We start from the raw sequence: 19098 nt of genomic DNA on the forward strand, positions 1-19098 counted from the left end.
TGATTAGTCTTTCTATGGGTGAGAGAAGAAAACACACACACTCTCTAATGGCCTTGTGGAACATTTTGAAATGTATTTTAAAACTTTATGACCCCCTCACCAAGGCCTGTTTTGTCAGTTTTCAGTGCTGTATGAATTTGATAATCCAGGATTTAGCTCCCTAGATTTAGCCCCTATCTTTCTACAAGTCTTCTAACCCACTTTTTCTTTTGAGTGGGGGGGAACTGGTGGGCTTTCCCACTATATTAGGCTATGAGGTTGGTGAGGAATGGGGCAATGATCATTGCAGTGACTGCGATGGACTGTTTTTAAGTACAGGGTGAATGGCAGCTCCCCAACAGCACCAGACACCCAGTTAGGGGAGTCCTCAGTCACTGGCTTTATTAATGCCTATATATGGTAGTACTACTTCTGTGCCATGTCTGTGGGCACACTTGTGATTTGCAGACAGTCTTGTACATAGAAATTAATAGCCGATTCTTTTTTTTTTTTTTTTGTGGTTTGTCATACAAACCTGTTTTAAATATACAAAAGACTATGGAGTTGTGGAGGGTTCATCTTTTTTAAATCTCTTTTCTCCTCTTTATTTCTTCCTCCACCTAGTCAGAATATTTATGGATATTACTGTGATGGTTTTTATATGGTTCCTGCCAGGGGTCTCTGGAATACGTGGGTAAGCACACTCCTCTAATCTGCATAAACCACTTGCTGTCTAGTTTCCACTGCTATCTAGGGTAGTAGAAGTAGGAGAAATTCAAGGATGGGTACACATACAGGCAGTCCCTGGATTACGAATGAATTCCGTTCCTGAATCTAAGTCGGATTTGTACATATCTCGGAACAGTTTGGTACGGTTAGTGCGTAATGTCAGTTAGTCACAGTCATATGTTTGTCTTAATATCATGTACCTTTCTATGCATATAAAAGAAACACTTCCAGATACACTAAAACATCTTTAACAAAACAGTAATAACAGTAACAAAATGTAATAGCAAAAATATGTAACTATGTACAGTATTTATAATAGATAATCTTTATTAATGGAGAGAGAATAGATGTTTATAATGGAGAGGAGGAGGACAGAGAATGTGTGTAGGTGTAAAAACATTAATTCTCTTTTCTAGTGTTCGTTGGCCTTTCACCTTTTTCAAATTGAAACTAAAGCAGAAATAAAGCAATCAATCATTTTTCTTTTCTTGCATCAGTCACTTGTGTCACATTTACACTTTGCCATTGTTAGAAGGGTAAAAACAAAAAAAAAAGTCAAATGCATTAACGCACGTGAGACACTTAATAGCAACGTGGTCCGTGTCATGCTGAGCAGGCCGAAGACTGAGGTAGGTGTGGACCCAGTGGTCAGTACACAAAGTAGCAAGGAAGATTTGTGGTCGGGGACAGGCGTGAGTCGGTTGATGCACAAACGTAGGTCTTGGGGAAAATTTGTCGTGGTTGAAGGCAATGCAAGTGTCCGGAGCCATGGGAATGAAGGATTGAGGAGAATGAAGGACGGGTAGGTTGTCGTGGGTTCACTTGAGAGTGCTGGAGAGACTGGTTTCTCAAATGAGATTCTGCAACCAGGGTGTGCAGGTGCGGCTTCTTTATACCCCACTGCTCTGATTTCGGGCAGGTGCGGACATTTGGGGCAAGGTTGTCGGCATGACCATCCGACTGAAAAGAAGGAAGTCTTTGTCCTACCTCGGGCTCACGTGCCAACGAATCGCTGTAGGCGTACAAAGTTTTGATGTGCGTTGTAAAGTAGCACCTGTCTTTTATTACACGTCATTGTATGTGCAGTAACTCAAACTTTTGATATAGTAGGCTTTACTATAGTAGACTTACATAAAACCCATATCATAGCTATGGGTTTTACGGAAGTTGGACGTTCGTAACCCAGGGGCTGCCTGTACTTTGTGTAACAGCCTATCTAAGGAATGTGGACCTTGTACTATAACCTGGCTGAATCCACATTTTGGTCATTTGGGGAGAGATTCCACTTGGGGTAAAACATATCTTAGGCTGCTGATCTCCCCTTGTATTGCATAATAGGAAACCTCTGTGTCCAAATGAAATCACCACAACTTATCCTGTCAGTATGGATGGGTGCGTAGTAAACATGTAAATGTTTCATTTTTTGAATAGAAATAGTTGAATAATGGGTAAATCTTTATGCAGGTGTGTGTGTGTGTGTGTGTGTGTGTGTGTGTGTGTGTGGTGGAATGTGACAAATTGGCTGTGCTCCAGAATCATGTCTGCATCCAAATCCTTCTGCTGATATAACTCATTGATGTATATCTCAAAGAAAAATACACTTCGAAGAAGTTTACTAAATGAATAAATGTAAATGTGTGTCTAGACAGTGGATTCACATCGAGCATGAATTCTGAAGGATATTAGTCAGATGGGGAACCTTTTACATTTAATTACATGTGCAGTTATTGGATAGCTTCATTCAACCTCATGCACAGGTTAGTAGCATATGGGTATAGTGAGTGCATGTAATGAATCAGGTTATCAGCTCAGTTGGTCAACCAAAACCTAGTGTCTCAGAACATTCTAGAGGTATTTGGGCTAACAGATACAGGCAGTATGTACAGTATATTAGGTGGTCACGTCAGTATACCCAGTACAAAAAGTGTAGTGTTTAGACTTGGGTATTGACCATGGCACAAGGTAGTTTATACTACTGAGCAGAGATAAAGATTAGTTTAATTCTGGTCATTACAAAAGATGATGGAACCACTCTTCATCTGCTATAGAACACAACTGCTAGGATAAGTCAAAGTATTTGCGATGTATAAAATTCATTATCAATGTCTAAGGACAATGTAGATCCTTTTGGACTTGGCCTCTTTTTTTTTTTTTTTTTCTTTTCTCCCTTCCCTTGACAATTGGTGAATTTGTTTGGCTCTCTTCTTCCACACAGCCAGTGGAACAAAGTTTTTAAATGTAACTGGTGCTTTCTAAGCTATCTCAGAAAACCAGTTATATAAAACTGGTTTTCTGAGTTCCGTATCCCTCGCATCCATACTTCAGTATTTTCTTAATGATACAACTTTAGGGCCTTGAAAAGAAACCTTTGCCCTCTGAAGGAGCAGTTAGCTTTCAGTAGCCTGCTTGCACCCCCTCCTCCCCCTGACAATGGGCTCACTGTTTATATGCACAGCGAACATCTCTTGCGGCCCCTCAGAGATGCACCATGTTTAGTGGTTATTGTTTTAGTCTCCCAAAATAGGGATGCTCTGAGGGATGCCCCAATCATGTTCAGTCAATTGTCTTGACATTTAAGCTTTGCAATGGAACTATGTTCATGCCTCTTGAGTATGTTTTTGTTTCTGGGACCTTTGATCCCAGAAAAGACAGTGCAGCACACTCTGGCCTGTTATCTGCTCCAGTACCCACATACACAGTATTTTCACTGAACCACCCCGTTACTTCCAAAACTTTTTTAATTTTTTTTTTTTATTTTTTAAAACCTACCTTTGTGTGGTTATTACTATAGGCAGTGGGATACCTAAGAATTCTGGACCAAACATCCTCTAGCTTTATTCAAAATAGGTTTGTTTGTGTTACATTTGCCCATTTAAATTTTTAAAGGCTGCATCTCGTTCTCCTATTCTCTCTGTGATGTTTTCACATACAGGCAGTCCCCGAATTACGAATGAGTTCCGTGTCCTCAGTGTCTTTGTCGGATTTTGACGTAAGTCAGAACAGTTAAGTATGGTGGGTATCTGATGTCAGTTTGTCAAATATTTGTCTTATATCATGTACCTTTCTATACATAAAAAAAACAAGAGAAGCACTTCGGATACACTAAAACATAATAATGCAACGTAATGACAATATAAAGTACAGTATTTTTAAAAGGGAACCATTGTATGTACAGTAACAGTAGAATTTTGAATTTAATAGGCTTAATTATGAATTTTTCATTTGATTGTTACTTAAGGGTGACACAAAAAAATCACCTTCTGGTTAGTAAGGTTCATCAGTATGGGTTGTACGTAAGTTGGACGTTTGTAACTCAGACTGCTTGTATTTAATTTTTAAAAGCCATAAACACCAGCTCCTCAGAATAGTTTCTGGGTTCATCGCTGATAATGAAGTCATATGAGGGGTGTATAGTTACTCTTGCAACAAAACCACAAGTAGATAACCTGGCATTGCATTCTGGGAATGTTCTGATTGGTTCAAAGTGCTTTCTTAGAAGTGATGAATCAGCAATTTGGCATTCACAGACTATAATTGACAGGAGAGGTGACCGAGGGAGTGTACAGACTTACATTCTGTCCCCTTTCTTCTGTCAAACTGAGAGACAAGATGGGTGTTGAGGAATGAAACTGTGTGTAGGAAGTAAAGTCAGCTAGTGAGTATGCCTGAGTGGTTCATAGAAGTGCTCACCTTTGCCAAGGTGGGAGGGTGAGTGAAGCTAATGAGATGTCCAGATGTTACAATCCCCTTCTCCAAACCTCTGGATATGAGCACTGTCAGCAGTATTTAACACCCTGGTTTTCCCTTTACCAAAAAGAGGACAAAGGCTTCTGCCCACCCTTCCTTCCACCACAAAAAGCCAAGCACAGACAATCAGTTGCTTAACTTGTGTAGATAGTCAGCTGGATGGCAGTCTGAACCCCTTCTTTTTTGTTTACTTTGACTGTTAGCACTACTTTGTTCATTCACTGTGGGCTGGTAATATCAGTCTGGAAAGAATCTCACACTTTCCTGAGCTCTTGAACAAAGCAAGTGGATCCCCAACCCCCAGCTCTATGTTTCAGGCCTCTCTAAAGCCAGGGCACATGAATTTTCCATGTATCAAAGTAGATAACTCTGCTCAGGAGTGGTGGGCGACAGTCTACACACATATACAGGTGTACCTTGTTATGCACCTTCCTGGTATCAGCACTTCTGCAGTGTTAGCAAGGAAAGGTATTAAGAGGTATCTGCCTCAGTTCCTCCAGCTATAACACTTTTTTTTTTTATTGAAGTGTCTCTGAAAAAATTAGCCTGTAACATGGTTTCTTCAATTTTCTTACTGAATCTGGCAAAAAAAAAAAAAAATGCACCAAAACCTGTGGTGGTGATGGGAGCAGTAGGTCTCCCATAATGCAGCACTGCTACTGTGGATGTAATTGTTGGGCAACCATTGTGGGGAGTTATGGGGGATTAATGACTTGTACTGTTTGAGAGCTTTTGACTGGGCGTATGTGTGCGCTGAGAGTGCTGCTGTCTAACAATGCAGAGGCGCAATAAAGCTTTTGTTCCAACTCGTCCGTTCCCTAAGCAGCCTGTCTAACACTGCCGACTGCACGATCTGGGCAAGTTGCATATCGTACAGTGTACTATGATTATTTTCATTTATCGTTTGAAGTTTTATCTCATTTTAAGAGAGATTTGTTACTTAGTTGGGGGTTTTCAGGATGGACTGGGGAGTAGCTATAATTTTCTCCATAAGTAAAAATGAGAAATCTGCTCCTTTCTGCCTGTTCATTATCTACCCCCATTCTCAGAAATGGATTTAGGATTAAATGTATGTATTTTTTTGGTAAGATGAAGTTTAGGTTATTAGTGTTGGAAACTATCTGGGCTGATCCCAAAGTAGGAACTGTCCGAATGAAAACAAAACATGTCTTTGCATGCCATGCTGAGCAGTCCTAATGGGATGTCATGGACATGGCACACAGCAACACAATTGGTTTACAGTGGGCTCAGAGTGGAACCTGTATCTGTGTTGTAATATACATTTTGTGTTGAAGTAGTGTTTCCACCAAACTATACTGGAAGATCCACTAATAGTATAGCTGGTGGCCAAATTAAATTCATTCTTTGCTGTTCTGTTTACATGTACAAGTTTATTTGGCTTTTAGAAAGGCATCTTTATTGTATTTGATGTTGCTGTGGAGGTAGACCTCACCCCCACCAGCAATTCATGCACCCATTTATACTCAACCCCCCAATAACTGGCAGGAATTTATGTTCTGGTCTCATGACTGAACTTGACAAATGGGTAGCTTCCCTCAGACAGGAACAGGAAGTGAGAAATGATTCAAGATGACCAACAGTGGCTTCCATGGTACTGCAAGTTGATATATGGGGCATTCTTTTAAGACCTGTCATGTGTTTGACTGCTGTGCTATGTCATGCTACCTTTCCTGATGACATGCCAGTACATTCCACTCATACTGGGTGCTGATATGAAGGATTGATGCATGGAAGGATTTCCATTATCTTGGCTGCTCAGTTCTGCAGAGTGTTCTAGAATGTTACAGCTGGCTACAGATAAGATCCAACAATGTGAATCTCCTCTGTTTGGACCATGACAGCTATATTTAAAAAAGGACCTGTCACATTCTTGGCCTTTAACAGTCTGTGCAGTCTAGCTGATGATACAGAGTATGTGATCATGAATGTATATTGCATGTTGATGACAGGTTATTTTTGTTCCTTGCACGACTTATGTGATTTTAATAAAACTTGTCATTTAGCACAAAATTTTGCTTGCTTAATTGTTTGCAGAATTGTCAGATGAATAGCTTCTGCTGGTTTCTCAGTTTTTCGGGAAATTATCATGAAATTGTTCAGAGCGTTTTTTTTTACATTGACATCCACTGCCTAACGTAGTTGCCAGAAGGCTTCTCGAAACCTATTTATCTTATTACAACACTAACTTGTGTACCCTACACATCTTGTTGGCTGACTTGCTTTTTGGCCTTTGGAAACATTGGATAGTTCAGTGTGCAAGGCCCTGGTCCTGTCAGTAATCTATACATCAGGTTTAGTTCTTTTGGCTGTGGTTGTGTGTCAGTGATGGACCTAGGAAGCTTCTATTCTTTGGCATAATTATTGAAGACATTTTAAAAGGTGGAAATTACAGTAAGAATTAGGGCTCGTGGGTTTCACTTTTCCAATGGCTTTTCTTTTTTCTTTAATGTTGTTAACCCCGACTTATTGTGTGGAGTCTCAAGGTTTATTGCATTTGATCTCTTGTATGAGCCAGAGTTCTATTTATTTTCCCAAATTATAATTCAGCTCTGCAGCCATTTCCAGAACTGCTTTAGGTCTACAATCAGTTAATGTTACTCTGTAGAAGGCAAGGGAAATCCTTGTGTTTGGCAAATACAACTTGAAAGCACAAGAGTGGGAAAAACATCCCTGTTAATTACTAACAAAACAGCACACGTCGCTCTATCAACAGACCCAACTTGCTGGGTAATGATTTACAGTAATGCTAGCACATAGAACCCAAAGCACAACAGGATGGGCATATTTTGTCCACCTTTTTTATTCTCTTCTGAGAGTGGCAACAACCTCTTTACAGATGCAGAAGTGAAGACTTGTACCACAGACAAAGCCACCATCTGCACTGTCAGGAGATGCCCGTCTAAGTATTTCACTTTTCCTTGTTAAATCTCAGTAGTTCTACCTTGTTAACCAAATTCCAGACTGCTTTCTGGAAAGCGTGATTGCCACTCTTCTGGGATATGTTCTTTTAAATATGAAACATTTTACATTTAAAGTGGAAACTGCTATAGGTTCTTTGGACACTTGTAATTTAACAAAGTTTAAATAAGGTATTACATACTTCTAGTGCTGCTTAGCACTTCTGATTTATGTGCTAAAATTAAACAAAAATACAAATATAACAGAACATCAGTTTCTTTTGCTGATCAAATGAAATTCTGCTGTTTTGTGCAACCACACAGGATATAGAGGTAGTTTATAGGGTGGATATGCTTTTGCATTTCTGAAAGGTGAATGGTTCACTCCCAAATTGGTTTGACTTTTTTTTTTTTTTTTTTTTTTTTTTTCCCTTCTTCTTCTCCTGTCAACTCTTTTTTATGTTTAGTTAAACCAGGATATTTTAAGTATCACTGAATTTAAGACTGCTGAAAATCATTAAAATTCTACCTAATCTGCCACAGTTCAGATTTTTCATATCTCCTTGAAGAAAGTGTTGGACATTGAATCCTGCTGTTGCAACTGGGCAACCAGTTTTTTAAACTGGTCCAACTTTGTTATTCAGTTGTGTTGCTGGTGGTATAGTGATTTTGAAATAAAGCCGTTTTTGAATGTATTCAGAAAATGAACATGTATTTGCCATAAACGTAGTAGATGTAAAAATGCTAATTCCTGGTACTTGAAGAACCTTTAGCCTTTTGATGTAGTATTTTGCTTCGCACCTCTCTCAGGTCTAAGCCCAAGTCTACCATCAGTTCAGGCAAATACTGCCTGATCATGAGGCTTCTGGTTCATGGAGCCATTTAAATGACCATGTTAGCCTAAGTGCTGTGGAGCGCAGCACTTATGTCAGATATCCTCGCAGAGAATATGTTGTGTGTTTTTATTTTTGACCACTTTGTGGCACTGAAAGGTAAATGATGGATGAGTTCATATGAATATGTTGTCTGTGAACTGAAGTTGATATCAGATTGTTTGCCAGGGGAGTGAAGACAGTAATACTTTTGGTTTAGTGCAGTGAGGCAGAGGATCATTTTAAAGCTCAGTGCCTCTGCTTCACTTAGAGACTCAGTCTGCCTTGCATGGGCTCATTCTCTGGGGGGGGAAATGGCTCCAGTTTCATGTAATTCATACCTTCCTTTTCTGAAATCAGAATGCTATTAAGATGCTGAGATTGTTCATATGCCTTAATTTGAATTTGTTCCGGGTTCAGGGCCAGTTGCCTTATAGTTACGTAGATTGTACCTTAACATGATGGGTAAGTGTAGGAACTTGATATTGGAATCAATGGCAAGGAACTGCTGCAGTCTAGAAAAGGTATAGAAAGTGCTTTGGTGCATGTTTATTAAAAATGAGGTCACAGTTGTAAGACACTTTGCAATAATTTGCCAACAAAATATAGCGAATGCTGTGAGCAAGGTTACGCTTCTGTGAAGCTGAATGGAGATGTTAATGACAAAGTGGAACATTCGCCTGTGGTACAAAGACAGAATTGGCCTCTATGGTAAGCCACCAGACATGGATGAAAATTTGGCCTCTTAAAGATATCTGGACAGTGCTTTTGAGAGCAGAGGAAGTGTGAGCCTTGAGAACTGAGACTACAGTCACCCCCACCTTACAGCTGTTGTGTTTTCCACTTGATCAGTCAGGACCTCTGTAAGCTCTGTGCTGAGTCTACCTCCCCCAGTTCTAACCAATATGCAAAAAAGACATGATATCAAGGCTGTCCCCAGGGCCTGCCTTGAAATTTCACTTTTAAATTGTGCCACATTGTGTTGTTTCTATGAACAGCGAACAGTTTTGTTTGTGCTGATAGACTTTGAAAGAACTTGACAACCAACCTTAACCCAGTATAAATGAATGACCTTTTAATGTGTTGTGAATTACCCTCAGGTTTCCTGATCGACTGGAGTATCACTGCCATTACTGTACTGTTACTGATGACCTTTCTGTACAGAGAGTAAGAAATGTCATGTGGTTGGCTTAAAAATGTGACAGCTACACAGTTGTACTGAAGGAACTGACCTGGGATAGGGCAGGAGGGATCTTTATAGATGGAAAGGTGGACAAGCAGCTGACGGCTTTTTTTTTTTTTTTTTTTTTTCCCCTCTCCCCACCCCCAGATCGAGAGGACCAGTCCATTCTTTGCACGTGAGTAATTTCTGACCTATTTCTGTTTAACCAACTTCTGGCATCTACTAACCCGAAGATAAGATTGCTGATCTATGTGTTGACACAGTATCAGTTGTTTGCTGTCAGATTTTATTATAGTAATCTAAGCAGATTGATAAAGTGCTAATTCTGAGAATTTGTGGTTATGAGAGTGTGACTTGGTAACATAATGAAGACTTGAGCAGCTTGCAGCATAGTAATCAATGATAGTTGTAAAGTGAAGGTTATTGGTTCATATCCCACAAGTAGTTCTCCCTGTTGTACCCCTGAGTGAGGAACTTAACATTATTTCTCATCTTTTTTTATAAGTTAAACTGATTTATTTGATGTGAAGGTATTATGATCATTTTCATATATGCCTTGAACTCTCCCAGGCTTCTGTCTGTGCTCACCCATTTTTCCCCACATTAAACCAGAGTGCTTTGCCTTGGAACTGAATGAAATATATTTCAGTGTTTGTCCACAATAATTGCAGATTTTAACATCTATAACCTACAAGTCCACCACCACCCCTATTCTGTTCTGAACTACTCTTCCACCTTTGTCTGTGTGTCTGTTCTCGTCTAAGGTTGTAAATGTTTATTTTGTGCCCACTTAGATTTTGGTTAAGCCATCCAGTTAAAGACCTTAAATCTCAACATTAATCATGACTGCTTTTCATGTCAGCTGTGGAAAGTGATACTATTTTCACTAGGTTATACATATAGGTGGCATGGTTGCACAGTGAGTAGTGCTGTTGTCTCAAAGCACTTGGGTGGTGCGAGAGGCCATCAGTTCAATCCCTGCTCGGTCTGTATGGAGTATGCATGTTCTCCCTCTGTCCAAAGATATCTATTCAGGTGGATTGGTGACTAAGTCAGTCATAGTGTGTGTTTCACTGATGTATGTATGAGTAACTTATTGTAAGTATCGTGTATATAGTAGTGTAAGTCACCTTGGGTGAATAAGGCGTGGGCTGATAACTCTACAGTGTCAAGTGGAAGTCGCTTTGGAGAGAGGCATCTACTAAATAAAGTAATGTGATATTCATGAATTCATTCATTGACATTTTTTAATATAAATGTCACCTTCCTATGCATTTGTTTTTATCTAGTGTCGGTCTATTATAAGTTCTTAAAGGGATTTCCAAGATTCTGCAGAAGCCAATCTTTACATTTGCCTAATGAACCTGATGCCCCAGTGTTCAACCTTCTCAGAACTCATCTTAGCTTGAGATGCTTTGATGGTTCCACGTTCTGAAAACCTTTTGGAAATGTTTGAAGGGTTTCAGAAACCATACTTAATGTGGTGCTTTTCCATGCAGGGACATGAGGGTTCCTCATGCAAGATATGTCAGTTGCTGTTTGGTTAGTATGATTCATGCGGCCTGTTTGTGTCAGATGAGCAGAACTTGATACAGAGTTGCATAACACTAAATTTCACTAGTTGTAAAGTACTTTCCTGGTATGGCCTGAAAACAAACGAGTAAATGAACATGATTTGCTTGACCTTTTTTGGAGGCTCTCAGTGCCTATGCCAGCATATTTAAATGTAATGAGAACTGGATGGTTGTGAGACTTTCAAACCCTTTGCTAGCACTGAGAATCTCACAAAGGTGAGAAACATCTTTGTTTAGATGGTAGATTGACAGGCCGGTTGACAGAATGATGGATGTGTGAGCTCAGCATGGCCACTGGTATGTCTACTGCTTTTGGGGGGGTGTGTGTGAATGGAGCGTGTTCCTCCTGTCATTTCTGAAGCTCACCATCACATCGCTGTACATGCAGGCCTCCTAGCTTCAGATGTTTGTTGCATAAGGCAGAGTTATGGCATTTTGGACACAGACATTTAAATGTTCCTCGGAGGCAGACTCATTAATTCCGCTGCAATGTATGTAATATCAGCATTCAAGACTTTTTGGGCCGTTTCCCCAGATCCTCTTGGCCTACACTATATACTCTGTTCTTATAGGGCTGGATTTTCAGGGGCTCTACATGGTCTGAAAGCATACAGCTGGGGAGGCTGTCAGACTCTAGTGTTGATCTACGAAAGTGCAACCCACACCCTGATGGTCTGTTCCCATTAGAACAGAGGAGCTGAGGAATCTAGCACTCACCCGTTTCTTCTCAAGGCAATGGCAGACCTGCTGCGACCTACTTGACAGTGAAATTTTCACACAACTTCATCACAAAGTTCAACATTTACAGTGCTGAGGATCTGTCTCCTTTGCCTTGCACCACAGCAAACATGGAGTTATTGTCCAACACTTTTAAAGTCTAAAGCTGTTGTAATGGTGGGCAGTTCATTGAGGCGTAGTCTAGGGTTTTAAAACAAAATTAAGCCAGCTTTCGGCATGCATTGTTAATTGCTGCTTAACATAAAGCCACCGGAATGCATTCTGTGTTTAACGTTTGAATTTTCTGGAAGGGTCCCTGAGAAGGGAGCCGCGTGGCTTGCAAAAATGCTGGCGGAGCTGCCGTGCCCTGTCCGGACGCTGTCATTAACTGCGGTTGGAGCACAGAGCTCTGTGCAGCCCAGGGCCCTGCCCAAGACCACAGGCCTTAGAAGGCGAAAAGCAACAGGAAAACAAACAGCAGGGCTACAAAAAGGCCTTGGGACCCCTTCTGAACTTAGCCTCCCACTAGTTTTAGCTTTTCTTGCTGTTATTTCAGACCAGAGGTTTTCTTTCACAGCTCTCATAGCCACCTGTCCTCAAAGTATTTCTCTCAATTCTAAAAAAAAAATCTAATTATCCTATCTATTTAATTCAGGCAGCTAACTAGCTAAACCAGTTTTGAATCCCAAGAAATTCTAAGCTAAGTAAACATGGAAAGGCCTGCTTCAGATTGTTTCTCTGTTACTGTAACTGCCTGTCATCCACATTCTGCTTCTTATCCCTTCCCACCCAGAGGAGAATCTGGTGCTGGAAAGACAGAGAACACCAAGAAAGTTATCCAGTACCTGGCTCATGTAGCATCTTCGCACAAAGGACGGAAGGATCACAACATTCCTGTGAGTCTTACCTTCCCCATTCCTCAGCCTCCCACCTCTGTCTCTGTTGATACTGGCCCACTAATGTGTGTAGTGGCATCATAATGAGCAGTTATGTGGCCAGTAAAAGCTCGTGGAGGAGCAGGGATGGAGCAGTTCTGGACTGTCTGGCTGTTCTGACCATACTGCATCTCAGTCTTCCCAAAGCCCCATGCATAGAGGGGTACAGCCTAACCCTAAAGGACCTTGACAATCAAATGTGTAGGTTCTCTTTATGTGAATGTTTATGTGAATGGTGGGGGGTAATGGAAATGTTGCAGCATTTCATGGAATTGGTTTATCCAGTAGGTCAGACTGTATTCTGCAGTGTAAACACATGCTTTTCTTCTTCCATGCATGATTTCCTTGTTAAGTCACATGATTGATACCAGAGGACTTGCATGTAATTTTCTTGATGGAGCACAGCAAGGATTTTTTTTTTTTTTTAAAATGTTTAATGACAAATTCATGGTATTGCTGTTTTGGTCAGGTTTTTATTTTCAGTATTTTTGGCTTTGTTACTGAATGTACTGTGAAATTTTTCATCTAGGTTGTGTGCAGGGTGTACTTTTGCCTGAGGGCATTAGGGCATAAAGTAAGTCCTGATCTGTTAAAGCTCCACACAACCAGTAGGAAGATGAAACATTCCGGTGGTTGTTTATTATGAGGTAAAACGGCTTTGTCTTTTTGGACAGGGAGTCACAGGCTTGGACACTGCACATTGTAGAGAAGGAGGAAAGAAGTTTATACAATTACATATATAGTCATGGGGACATCCCTGTAACATCTGCAGGACTGAGCCACACACACACTGTCTGAAACCACCTGTACTGAGCAGGGTCATGGCGATCCGGGGCCTAACCTAGCAATGCAGGGTACAAGGCTGAAGGGGGAGGGAACACCCCAGATGGGATGCCAGTCCGCCGCAGGACTCGAACACAAGACTGAGCAGAGGCATTAGAATGTAGGTTGGCACACTTGGTCCTATAGACCATTTACTGAATAGGACAAGACAAGGTTTCTGTATCTGTGCATTTTGAGGTGTTTTGCAGATTTCAGTTAACATGTCTTTTCCCCAGCGTAGCAGTAAAACAGCCGTAGCAGCATTTTCACTCATCTTTCACAGTTGCAGTAGGAACAATCAACATCACAAGCCTAAAGTACCACTGTGGTTTCCAATTCCATGAAGTGAGGCAGAGTTTAGAGCATGTTGCTCTGGCCTGCAGGGCATGGCCTTGTGCTGGAAGCCCCTTACCTCTTAACTTCTAACATCTGCGTTTGTTTGTTTGCAACAAACAGCCTGAATCGCCTAAACCAGTGAAACTCCAGGCAAGTCCAACTGCTTTTCTTATTTGCACCGGGTTTGTGTTCATGTGCATGCACTTCTAACTTCTTCCTGTTACAAAGGTCTAGGGATCAATCAGCATATTTGTATTTTAGTGTCTGCTCTATAGAAATCCATTTTTAGGCCCTAGATCTTTCTGCACCCTCACGAAACTTTTCTCACATGTACTTTATTCCTTTTCCTGGTGAGGGTTACTCATACTCTTTCTGCATGATTTGTTATATATGGTTAAAAACCAACATATAAATGACTCATTTGTGTTGGATGTAAGGTAAATACTGTTAATTGACCTAGTTTCTTGATTTTGGGGATGGGAATCAAAGTTTAACAATAAGGCTTTCATTTATAAGTCTGCTCCTTGTCCGTTGTAGCTTCTTGTACGTATTTTTTCATTTCTGATTATAATTTACTATAGTTATGTTCTCTTTAAAACAAAGTATTTGAATGTAATCCAGATGTTTTGTAAGTTAACATATAGCTGCTCACAGTAATGACTACCACTTTTTCACTAAGAGCCTCTAAATTAAACTGATTTCTTCAATTTATTTCAGCAGTATAATCTATTTAGCCATGAATATAGGGTCAGAGAATATCAAATATTTAGAAATTTCCCTTTTACAGTTTTAATAATATTACCTAAGTAAATATGCTCAGGTTTTTTTGGGGGGGGGACCAAGCAAGATTAGTTAGGTTAATACATTTTACATCTATTTAGCTGATGTGTTTCTCCTAAGTGACTTAGTGTTAAACTACTTTTTACAATTATTTACCCATTTATACAACTGGGTAATTTCACTGGAGCAGTTTAAGGTAAGTACCTTGCTCAGGGATACTACAGCTGAAGGTGATATTTGAACCTATAACCTTTGAGTTCAAAGGCAGCAGCTCTAATGACTCCGCTACCAGTTGTCCCTTAATAAAAGTGGACTCTGTTCAAGCTGTGGTAACAATGAAATGTTCTAATGTAGAGAACTAAGGACATTTGGCACCAAGATGAAATGAAGAGGTTAAAGGTTTCTCAGTCTTGTATTTCCATTACCTCTTTAGATGGACCACCAGATCATAGTCTTCTTTTAGTGTAAATTTTTTGAATTACATGAGCAATTACCCACTTCCCAACTTTGATGTTTTACTTATTGCCTTCATTGAACTAAATTATTGCTTAGTCAGATGTGTAATGTTTCACATCTGAGTAGAGAAGGCTTTGTATACAATTTATTGCACTGCACTACCAGGTAGCATCACTGGGATTTTATTCTGTTCTGCTCTTTGAAATGACAGCAGTGGGGAAAAAACGAGGTGCCAATTTTTTTTAATTTTTTTTTTAAGGAAATATCTGCATGTTAGTGCGTTCTTAATGCCTGTTAACTTTTAACCCCTCTGTTTCTTTGGTAACCCCTGAAAAGACTGAGTGGACCTGTATCTTGTGAGTAGCATATAGTCATTTCTGTCAGTCCACATTCAATGAATAATGGGAAGATGTTTGCCTCTCTCTGTTCACCTCTGGGCTGAGAGAGAGGACCTTTGACAGATTATGCTGAGCACATCCATAAACACCTGAGGGTGGTCAAGTCGATTTAATTTTTGTGCTGTTGGTTGTGTTCATTGGAATTCTTTTTTTCACTAACAGTGTTATATGTATTTAAAAATTTAATTTGGAATATTCCATTATGTGCACTTTGACACCAGGATCAAGCCTGAAAATCTTTCCCCATGAGCTCGCTGGAAAGGAATGTGGGCAGAGCCTTTGTTGCTGCTCAAATGACTGCCAGGTAGCTGCTGTGCTGACAGTAGGCTGAGGATAGGTTCTTTGTCCAGGTGCATTTTTTGGGGGGGATTTGAAATGTTCTATAATCCAGAGCCCCTTCTTTGGGCAAAGTAGTTGAAGAATAGGGCGTATATCCTGGAACTCCGAGGAGGAGAACTGAGTTTGTATCCTTGAGAAATAGGACATTAACTGTATAACTTATCCCTTAGAAATGGAAAAAGCTGTGTTGCTTGCTGTAGATAGCTAATCAGAGAAGATGGGGGTAAAATCTCTGTAGCATGAGACCCTTTACTACAGCATCACCCACTTCAGACTGACCTACCCACCTTGCCTTAATGGTATTGCTTTATATAGTCTTTTTCAGACTTACTAAACTGCCAGTGAGAGGGGAATCCGCAACAAGTCACACACCTCTAACCAAAGTTAAATGAGATTGTTTATGACAGTTTCCAAACAGACTCTGGATGCATAAGATATGAGAAGTGGCACCCAAATTTATATGTGGTCCAATTTTTATATTTTTGGTGTTCTTGGAAATTAAAAAATCCAACCAAATTCCCAAGTGTCAGGACTTTGATATGAATGCTTGTTTGGACCACAGTTGAAATGTATTAGCACTTCTCATCTTTCACCATTCATGTTGTGTTGGAGATGATACAGGAAGGGCAAAGAGGTGCCTGAATGTATGTGTGTCTCCTTTTTGTCACAGTTAGACTACTGAAGTGGCAAGGCAAGTCATAGAACTTTGAGCTTGGTAATTGCACGCCCAGGGAATCTCCTCTGGCTTTTTTGAACCTGATTTGAACCCTGGCTCTTGTGTGCTGCCAGGCTTGTTGGTCCCAAACCACCTGTGGTTTGTGTGGCCAGGCCTTGCATACAGATGGGATGGGTACATGATTGGTCTCCATAGGTCTTACCCTTCATTTTTGTAAGAAACTTAAATAATGGCCTCCCCCCCCCCCTTTTTCCCTATAACTAAAGCATCATTGTTTGTTGGCTTCCTAGGTTTAGTGTTTCCTCGGAGTGGAAATCTGATATCGCTACTGTAACTTTGTTACTCTTATTTCCTACAGTAGTAGTTGTCAAAGGAAATGATTTGTCCATAACTGTCTTGGGTCTTGTTGAATGTACCTGGCATTATGAATTGAGATTTCCTTAAGAAGAATTGGACTCTGATATGGGTGACTGTTCAGGCCTGATCAGACTATTCAGTGGGTGGTGTGAAAACATGTGCAAATAACTCCCCTTGGACAGGCAGCGTGGGCTGATTTACCTCCCCAAACATGTGGCCCCACTCTCAGGTCTGCTTTCAAGACATGAGGCATTCCACTCGGCTCAGACGATCTGTGACAGTGTCCTGTCTGTAGACTAGTAAGCTGAACATGGATCTATATCGATCATTCAAAATGTTGTACACAATGTCTATCTGCTGTCATAGGCTGTTTTCCGAAACGCCACCACAGCCCCCGCAACTGTAGGAGGACTGGGAGCAATACTTCAGGCAGGAGGGAATGTCATTGATTTGGATCTATTACATTTCACGGTGGGGAAACTAACCACTTATGTGTCCAGGAAGAATGCATCTACCTTGGATTTTGTCTGGTGGAAAAAACACCGCAAGGATTGACACTGTTTTATAATCTCTCTCTCTCTCTCCCCCCCCCAAAATAACAAAACTTGATTGAAATTTTAGATGGATTGTTTAAGTCTTACTCTACAAATTGGTATTGTTTTAATTCAATTTATTTTTATAGAGCGTTGTTCTTATGCAGTGACAGAGTGCTTGAACACAGGAATAGCACAAAGAAACAAATACATCAGACAAGGAAACAAAACTACAGAACTAGCATAATACATTATCAATGCTTTTATAAAGTTATAGTATGCCTACTGGCCACAGTGGAAAGGAACAGAAAAGTTCCAACTGAAAGTTGGGGGGGGGGGGGGCTTCTGGGGGCCCACGTGCAAGTGGGTGCCATCCCCTCCTGGGCATTGTAGATTAAATAGGGCTTCTAAATCAGATCACAGGTAATGATTAAAGCATCCACCCAACACTGCAATGGTTGTTAAATACTTTGCTTTAACAGGAGAGGATGAGCAGCTGTTGCATTTTTGCTAACCCTGTACCTCTAAATGAGTTGTTGCCCTGAGAGTAACTTCTTTTGGATAGAATTCATGCTTAGCATACAGAGAGAAATGCAGCCTTGCTGGCCAGATGGCAGAGTCTTCAGCCCTAATAATCCTTAGTGAGTTGAACCATGTGCTCTGTCAGAGGGGGAGAGCAGCAGGATGGGGCTATCTGGCTGGAGTGTGCTGCTTTGCACTTATGTCAGGTGGTCTGGGTTGCCCCATGGACTGTGAGCATAAGAAGGGCTGGTGAAGGGGGGGGTTGTAAATGCTTTGGAGTGGCAAATCACAGCCCAAAAAGGAGGTTGAGTGGGAGGGTTATTGTATTTGGAAATGGGGTGACATTCACAATGTAAGCAGTTGACCTTGAGGTATCAGACCGTGGATAAAGATGGTATTTTGAACTTTGAAACCTCTTAGTATGTGCCTGTGTTCCTGGGGTGTAGTTGATTTATTTGGAAAGAAAAGTAGACTTATTCCTTGACTAACCTTCTTTGTCACAAATCTCTGGTAGTTGACATAATCATTCCCTTGTGCAAAGGAGAAAAATTTTTTTTTTTTTTGTGCCTTCTGTGTGCTGCACACTGAAAGGATTCCAAGTTAAAATGTTGATAAAAGGAAATGTCACTCTTCTCTAGCAAAATTAAACTTATTGACTTGGATGAAGAATGTGTTACACACCATAGTTAAGAAGCCTGTTTTCTTGGTGTGAAACCTGGATGTCCTCTGGCTTGGAATTTTAACGCTGTTCCTATGGCACTGTCCAGAACTTTAATACTCATCTTTGAGAACTCCATGACCACTTCCTATTTCCTCTAGAAAAAGGAACCCTACACAATTTCAGCAAATGTGATTGAATTCATAGATCAGATGACTTGGTCTTTTTTGCCATTAGTGTTTTTTTTTTTTTTTTTTTTTTTTTTTCCCCCCCCTCTCTCCCTTCTCCCTCAGTTGTGGGTTTGTCCATTCTGGTTAGGTGTGTCAGTGCTCTCACATTTACTTCACTTCTTTAACATGTGTTCCTCTTCCAGGGTGAGCTGGAACGCCAGCTTCTGCAAGCGAACCCAATTCTGGAATCCTTTGGCAATGCCAAAACAGTGAAAAATGACAACTCTTCGCGATTCGTAAGTTAACGTGTGCTGAGCTTTTTTAAAAGTTCACACATTTGTCAGGTATATATTTATTCTTCCTGTGCCTTATGAAGGCAATGTTTTTGCAGGTTGAA

At 40.5% G+C, this 19098-nt stretch overlaps 1 protein-coding gene across 2 annotated transcripts in view; it reads left to right on the plus strand.

Annotated features, from left to right (window-relative positions):
* The window catches only part of myh10 (myosin, heavy chain 10, non-muscle), a 67295-nt gene that overhangs the window by 16038 nt on the left and 32159 nt on the right, over positions 1 to 19098 (plus strand). The window contains exons 4-7 of one of the 2 annotated variants that reach the window (XM_018761841.2): positions 9576 to 9603; positions 12513 to 12615; positions 13933 to 13962; positions 18905 to 18997. In XM_018761841.2, coding sequence (XP_018617357.2) covers positions 9576 to 9603; positions 12513 to 12615; positions 13933 to 13962; positions 18905 to 18997 — 254 coding nt within the window. The remainder of the gene's footprint in view (positions 1 to 9575; positions 9604 to 12512; positions 12616 to 13932; positions 13963 to 18904; positions 18998 to 19098) is intronic. The other variant, XM_018761843.2, reaches the window with a different exon arrangement.

Source organism: Scleropages formosus, chromosome 20 (genome assembly GCF_900964775.1).
Source record: "Scleropages formosus chromosome 20, fSclFor1.1, whole genome shotgun sequence".
NCBI lineage: Eukaryota > Metazoa > Chordata > Actinopteri > Osteoglossiformes > Osteoglossidae > Scleropages > Scleropages formosus.